The 7,539-nt window shown below is 43.3% G+C and overlaps 2 protein-coding genes across 2 annotated transcripts; both read right to left on the bottom strand.

Annotated features, from left to right (window-relative positions):
- Positions 1-1,339: 1,339 nt before the first annotated feature.
- On the bottom strand, positions 1,340-2,280 carry LOC136505721 (uncharacterized). Its single transcript, XM_066500863.1, has 3 exons — positions 2,172-2,280; positions 1,795-2,093; positions 1,340-1,721 (listed from the first exon to the last, which is right to left on the bottom strand). Exons 1-3 carry the CDS (start codon positions 2,252-2,254, stop codon positions 1,381-1,383), a joined length of 723 nt encoding a protein of 240 aa, XP_066356960.1. The 5' UTR covers positions 2,255-2,280; the 3' UTR covers positions 1,340-1,380.
- A 1,612-nt stretch (positions 2,281-3,892) lies between these two features.
- LOC136505720 (uncharacterized) lies at positions 3,893-6,503 on the bottom strand. The gene is made up of 2 exons (XM_066500862.1): positions 4,288-6,503; positions 3,893-4,217 (listed from the first exon to the last, which is right to left on the bottom strand). Exons 1-2 carry the CDS (start codon positions 5,653-5,655, stop codon positions 3,951-3,953), a joined length of 1,635 nt encoding a protein of 544 aa, XP_066356959.1. The 5' UTR covers positions 5,656-6,503; the 3' UTR covers positions 3,893-3,950.
- Positions 6,504-7,539: the final 1,036 nt, after the last annotated feature.

Raw genomic sequence — 7,539 nt, 5'->3', positions numbered from 1 at the left:
GTTTAAGTCAAGAAGAGGCCAAGAAAGTGATGTATGAGGTTCACGAAGGATTGTGTGGTGCACATCAGTCAGCTTATCGGATGAAGTGGATAATTAGGAGAACTGGTTATTTTTGGCCAACTATGTTGGAAGATTGTTTTGAATATTACAAAGGGTGTCACAATTGTCAAAAATTCGGCAATATTCAAAAGGTTCCAGCGTCTGCTATGAATCCTATAATCAAGCCTTGGCCGTTCAGAGGATGGGGTATAGATTTAATTGGTCAGATCAATCCTCCTTCTATTAAGGGACACAAGTTTGTACTCTTGGCCACGGATTATTTCACCAAGTGGGTTGAAGCTATCCCGTTGAAGAAGGTAACGTCAGAGAATATGATCAGTTTTGTTAAGGAACATATAGTTCACAGATTCGGGATTCCTCAGACTATAACAACTGATCAAGGAACTCAGTTTACTTCTTCGGAATTCTGTGATTTTGCCAAAGATATGGGGATTAAATTGTATAATTCTTCTCCTTATTATGCACAAGCTAATGGACAGGCAGAAGCATCAAATAAGATTATGATTAAAATCATTCAGAAGAAGATTGATGAAAAACCAAGGAGATGGCACTTGGTTCTTAGTGAAGCACTGTGGGCTTACCGAATGGCTTGTCATGGATCCACTCAAACGTCTCCCTATGAACTGGTTTATGGGCATCATGCCGTACTACCATGGGAATTACGGTCAGATTCGAGGCGAATTGTGTTACAGAAAGAATTGGCAGAAGAAGACTATAAGAATCTGATGATGGATGAATTGGAAGATTTACATTTGATTCGTCTCAAGGCATTAGAAAATATTGAGAAAAATAAAATGCGCGTTGCCAAGTATTATAACAAAAGGGTTAAGCTGAAGCAATTCGCAAAAGGAGATTTGGTTTGGAAAACTATATTGCCAGTTGGAACAAAGGATAGAGCGTTCGGCAAATGGTCTCCAAATTGGGAAGGTCCTTTCCGAATTGTAGAATGTGTACCTGGCAATGCATACATATTAAAGACTTTATTTGGAGAGGAGTTTACCAGAGCTATTAATGGAAGATTTCTTAAGAAATACTACCCCAGTGTTGAGGTTGGTTCATGAATGTAAATCAGAAAAACCGACAAAGAGAAAATCGCCTTTGGCCTAAAAATCAGATACAAGATTGAGAATAGCCGATATCGTTCATATCGCCTTTAGCACAAAATAGCCGATGCAGTTTGCATCGCCTCTAGCACAAGAATGTTTATCCAAAACTGAGTTGTTTTCAGCATTTTTCTGACAGTCGCAAGTGGAAAGAGTCAAAGAAGTAAATATTATTCCAAAGGACGAGATTATTTATAAAAGTTCATCCTAATACAAACTACTCCTCAAATAACTTGTTGAGGATGGACTGGGGGTTTGTGATTTCAGCAAGGGCAGCGGCATGATCATCGTAGGCCTCCAGACGTTCATCAATGTCGTCGATCTCGTCCGGGCGTCCTCCAACGAAGCCAACTGGCTGGGAGGAGTAGTCCTCGTTGGTTTGGGAGGTCATTGCCGCCAGCCCGAGAGAAGCGCCGAGGTGCACACCTTGGATGACGGCCTGATCAATGCGGCCGTCCACAGCATCAAGGCGTGCTTCGGATGTCTCCCCCTGGGCATTCACCTTGTCGGCGATCTTGTTCGCCGCCGCCTTCAAGCGGTCATTCTCCGCGGAAAGAGCTGGACAGAAAAGAAGAAATGAGTCGGCAAGCAAAGGAAGCCAGGATGATAAAACTAAATGAGGATATCAAACCGGTGATGGCGTCGCAGAATTGCTTCCGCTGGTCCTCCCATTCGGCTTGATCGATGCCGAACTTCTTGGAGACGTCGCCTAGCTCCTCCCGGGCTTCGTCTCTTTCCTGGCGAAACTTGAGCGCCTCCTCGTGAGAGTATGGATGGTGTGCATCTGCTGGTTCTGCCGAACCCCAAGGATTGGAATGGTAAGAGCTTGAAGAGCTGGAAGACCCGGAGGAGCCGGATGATGGAGTTCCCGGTTGAGCTGCCGTCACCGGAGGAAGGAGATGGTATTGGCTGGAGCTGATGACCCTTATCCTGATGAATGAGGAAAGAAAAATCGAAATTAAGAGATGAACAAGGAAATTGCAAAGGGGGCAAAGAGCCGAATCATACCCACGACGCCGGCAGCGCGATGCTCTGCTTCCTTCAGCCTCTCCGTCGGCAGGACGCTTGCCACGGTTGCCACTGTTCGTCATTTGCTTTGATGGAGGTTAGGGTTTTCTTCTGGAATGAATCGAACGAAGGAAGTGGAAGGAGACGGATGTGAGAACGCTGAGGCGAAGATAGCGATGAAGGCTAACGGAAGGGTCTATTTATAAGCCGAAGCGAAGGATCGTGGCGAATTCCACGGGGTTGTGGGGCGAGAATCCCGAACGGCGGAGTAGGTTTTTTCCCTTTCGGTTGGGCCGTTACTGGACTGGGCCAGGCATGGTTTAAGTCGAACGTCGCTTGAATATCTCCCTGGTTTGTTGGAGCCAACATTGTTCGGTTATACCCTCACAATGTTTGAATTGGATTCGTTCGGCTATCAGAAGAATGGAGACAATCGGCTACATTCTAATCGAGTAATTTAAGGGAAAGGGGCCGATTGCTTTCGAATGAATAAAAATAAATGAACATAAAGCTGGTTAATCAAGGGGAAGAAGATATCACACTTAAGTTTATTACAAATCCAATGTCTACTGGTTCAGAAGATGATTAATTGCCTCTATAGCCTCAGTCCTGATTCGGCTAACATTATCTAGCACTTTTTGATCTTCATCTTCAGAACTCTGGATGCTGGATAGCTTAGTCTTGATCTGCTGATCTTCTTTGATGGTCGAAGCTATCTTTAGTGAAGCTGCTTCTATGTTCTTCGGCAAGTTAGTTATATGGGCCCTGTGAGACTGAATTTTGGCATTCAGTTCGGCTAGTTGAGCTTCTAGTCTGCTTTTTTCATCCTCCATGGCTTTCAGTTCAGGCTCCAAGGTTGCCAAGGAATTTCTCGTAGTCTGGATATGAGAGTGAAGATCTTTAATCTCCAGCTTTTTCAGAGATCTATCCTTCTGCAGAGCGGTCCTCGAAGATATATTTTTGGTTGCCCTTCTCACCATAGCAAAATGGTCGTCAAGATGGGCTGCAGATTCTAGGGGAACCTTGAGAGCAGATGGGATATCTTGATCAATAAGTTCAAGGAGGTCTTTTATCTGGTCTGCATCCTGAACCAGACTGATGATATCCTTGTTTAGCAGAATGATCACCTCTTTTAGCCGGGACTGATTTTCCAGCGATAAGGATTGATGGGAAGTAATCTCTTCACCTTTCTCAATGATGTAATCCTCAATAGAGAAGGAGTAACTGGTGGTCGGTTTAGCGATGTTCTTCTAAAGAAAAGAAAAGAAAGAAGGTGTTAGCCGATTGGGTAATTTTGCTAAAATATAGTGTAAAACAAAGGATTACCTGCTGAGATGATTGATCATCAGGATGGGTTATACCCTGGCTTGCTGGGGAACTTGGCTGAAGATTCAGAGGGGACAGGTTTGGAGCTTGATCAGGAGAGGTTTCCCTTGCCAGTTCATCTAAGATTTCATCTATTTTCAGTGAAGTAAATGATAATGAGCATAAGAGAGTAGATGTTATTAAAAAGAAAGAAAAGGAGAATTGGTTGAACAATGTTACCTATAGTCTCATCAGGTTTATGAGCCTTTGAACCTTCAGCTTCATGAGTCTCTGAAATTTCGCTATCATGAATTTCTTCATCTTCAGTAGGAACTTCAGGGGTTAGTTCTGCAGACGCTGAGGTATTGCCCAGTGTGGGAATTTCGACTTGTGGCTGCAATGGAAGTAATGAATATAGAGGTAGTCAGGCTTACTGCTAAGTGAGATTGTTGACCTGATAAGAAAATAAAAGATTCATGCCTTAAGGGATAATCTGGCTTTCTTGGTCCTTGGTTTTTTGGGTAAGAGAAAACTTTCAGGTGTTTTCCTTTTGCTTTTTCCTCTTGAAGATGCAGCAGCTGAAGTAGCAGGAGTTCTCATGAGTGCCTTTAGAGGTGCTAAATCCAAAGTTGCAGAAGTTTTCATGAATTCCTTTAAGTTTGGAGCATCAAACCCCAGGGCAGGCTTGGGACCAGCCGAATAGTACTGGATTGCTTTGGTTGGGGGAGTAAACTCAAGATCCTGTGCATGACCAGATGTTAAAATGAGAAGTGAATTCAAGAACAAGAAATGATGGGCATAATGAAATTACCTCACTGTCAGAAGCAAAATCGGGTTGCAAGTTTTTGCATAAAGAATGAACTGATATATTGAAGATATGAGCATGCCATTCTTGCCACCAAGAAACAAAGAAGGGATGAGCAACATCTATTAGCCCAAATGGAGATGGTTCGTATATTGGCAATTCCCATCCTAATTCAAAGACCTTCTTGGCTTCCATTCCTTCTGTTATTACTTCCCTTGACTTTATGATTGTTGAGAAGAGGAATTTTGGAGGCAGTTGGCCACATCCTAATTGTCTGGCCACCATGTTTGGATAATAGAATTCATAGGTGGATTGTACTAATCTCCCATGATGAAATTCGGCTGGCAAAGTGCAAGGTTTGATAAAGGAGTTGAAAATCTCTGTGGATTCTTGGCCTGAACAACCAATTTCATAGCTAAACTTGCAGGGCAAAGTCAGATCTTCATTTTCTCTGTAAGGAAACCAGAGCACATTGCCGAATCCTTTGAAAAATAGCTTGAAGAAATGACCAATGTCTATATCAATGCTTATAGATGCTGCTGCTTCCCCGTAAGTCTGACAAGCCTTAACCTTTGCTGTGCTGCCTTCAGCATAGTTAACTGAGGGGAAACTTAGGTTGAAGAGGCTCACAGGGGTTATCTGATGCATATATAGTTGGAGCCACATTTGAATTAGCCACCAGGGACCATTCACACAAGAAATTTCTCCACCTTGGCGCATCTGAAGGGTGATCTGATGCATCATATGATAAGCAGACCCTAAGAGATATTTGCCTAGTGGGATCTGAGTGCCTGCAGCTAAGTCTTCAGCCATTACCATGTGATTCAGGGTTGGTTCATTGGATTTTCCACAGAAGATGAATCTGCATAGCCACATATTCATGAAGGCTTTCAACTCTTTGTCAGAGACGGCGCCAGATGCATTCATGTAGTTCTGAATATGTCTGACCCATCCACATCCAGAGCTGACGGCTCTTTGGTTACTTTTGCTCTTGTATTTGTAGGGATATACTGGCAATGACACATTCAAGCCAGTCATCATGAATACGTCGGCTAGAGTGATGGTCATAATACCATGACCAAAGATAAAGGCATTGATGGCGTCAGACCAAAAATGAGAAGCTGCTATCAGAAGGGAGTCATTCCTGGGTGTCTCTGCTAAAGATAATTCCAGACAATGACTGATGTCCTGACTTTCCCAGTGGCTGCTGCTTTTCTCCAGCATTCTCCTGTACCAGTTACGCCATCCGGTGATTGGGGGAAATGGCCAATTTTTGAACGTGTTTGGCCATCGGTTTGACGAGGTGATCCCAGACTTGAAAGGAATTCTTTGGGTTTCCTTCTCAATGATTTCAGAAGCGTCAGGATTTCCCATTGGGCCGAGGAAATAGGAGTCGGGGTTGGCAGCATAGGGGATCAAAATCTGGCTCTTGTATTCCTTTAGAAGACGATTGAAATCAGAGGGGAGTAAATCAGAAGAAGAGCAGGAGGATAAGACGAAAGTTGCCGAATATAAGTAAAGTTTACCTCTGGGATTTCATCTTGGGTCGCCATTGAAGATTTGAAGGAGGTCCGAAGTTGCGCTGAAAGCTTGAATTTTTGGGCAGCGGCTGCGGTTTTGAACGGTGATGACCTAGGAGGATGAAAGAGCTTGTGGTCAATTTCAGAATAAAACAACTTTTATCCCGAAATTGAGGGGGCATGTGTTAACACTGGATTTTGGTCGATTCTGGAAGATGACAGGTAGACCCACATGCGGGAAGAAGGGTGTTCGGCAAACAACACAAGCGGTCGGCTAAATGCTTGTGCGGTCGGTTACTCTGGAAGGCGGTAACTCCATTCGGGAAAACAGAAGATGGCAGGCAAGACCGATCGGAAAGATGAGAGTTGTATTAATAAAGGAATCTATAAGTTTAGGGTAAGGAATCGTAAGTTTCCAAGTTTGTTTAGAAGTTCCTTTGTAAATCGTAGTCCTTAAGGACTCACATTTTGTCTAGGGTATAAATATTGACCCTCGACCATTGTAATAAGGGTACACAACCAAATCAATACAACCGGCCCCGTGCCAACTTTCGAGTCCTTTTGTCGTGTCGTCGAGTTCTTCGAGAGGAATCATCGATCCGTCGACCTCCGTAAGTTCCGACAACCTTGTTATCATGTTTAGTATCATGCGGTGGATTTAGACGTGATGCAAGTAGTCTTGTTTGTTTTCAATGGTCGTGCGGCGGATCTTTGCTTGACAATCAAGAAGTCTTCGCTTATGCTTTGTTTATGAGTAAATACCGTGCGGCAGGCGTTTGCTCAATATGCTTAGTGAAAGCGAGATAGTTATCGGCTCTATATTAGATATGGCAAATCTAAATAGATTCATTAAGTTATCCAGTGTTGCATGTTTTAAACCTTTCATATATTTGTAACACACTTCTGTCCCAATCTAGATTGATATTGTTCGGCCTTATCTCTCTTCGTGGTTTTATTCGTGCTTCAACGATCATTGCTAAATAGATAACATGCTCATAATGGCTGAATTGCTTTAATCTAGATTGTTACATGTTGCGGGTTCATGCATGTTAATCACGTTTAAGCTCTAACGAAACTAGGTGTCGTGCGGCAGATGCAGGTTTTGGTTTAGTTTAATCGTTTTTATTTGTACGTTCCTTCTTCGTGGACCCCAATTCGGCTGGATTGCCGAGCTTGGTTATGCATTAACTCATAATTAATTTCACTTGTTCAAACATGTCTTCCCATGCACATGCATTCGGCAATTAGGTCTTTATGTGCATTCATCTTACGGTTAGCTGAATGGTTTATGAACTTGTTGGCAGACAGCTCTCTATAGCCGTATGTCGTTGTAAGTGGCTTCAGGGCCGTATATGTGGAACTGTCCGGTATTACCCGACATGTTCCGGTTTGACATTTAATTGTTTTATCCCTTGTTAGTTTTCAGGTCAAACTGACTGGCACGCTTCCGGATCACGAAAACACCCGGGAACCCGATTGAAGCTACGCTTTTCGGCTTGCTGTGTGTGAGGACACAGTGCGTCACATTTTGTGTCAACAAATGCACATTACTTCACCATGCCTCTTATACCGCCCCCCTCCCCCCATCCATTAAGGCCCTGTTCGCTTCGCTGAAAAAACTCGAAACACTGTTCCAGCTGATTTGTTGTGAGAGAAAAATACTGTTCCGTCTAAAAAAACAAGCTGAAAAAGATGGATTATAACAGAAGCGAACAGGGCCTAAATCGGAAATGTAACA

This window comes from Miscanthus floridulus, chromosome 14 (genome assembly GCF_019320115.1).
Source record: "Miscanthus floridulus cultivar M001 chromosome 14, ASM1932011v1, whole genome shotgun sequence".
In the NCBI taxonomy this organism is placed as follows: domain Eukaryota; kingdom Viridiplantae; phylum Streptophyta; class Magnoliopsida; order Poales; family Poaceae; genus Miscanthus; species Miscanthus floridulus.
This window is presented reverse-complemented; position numbering and strand designations above follow the sequence as displayed.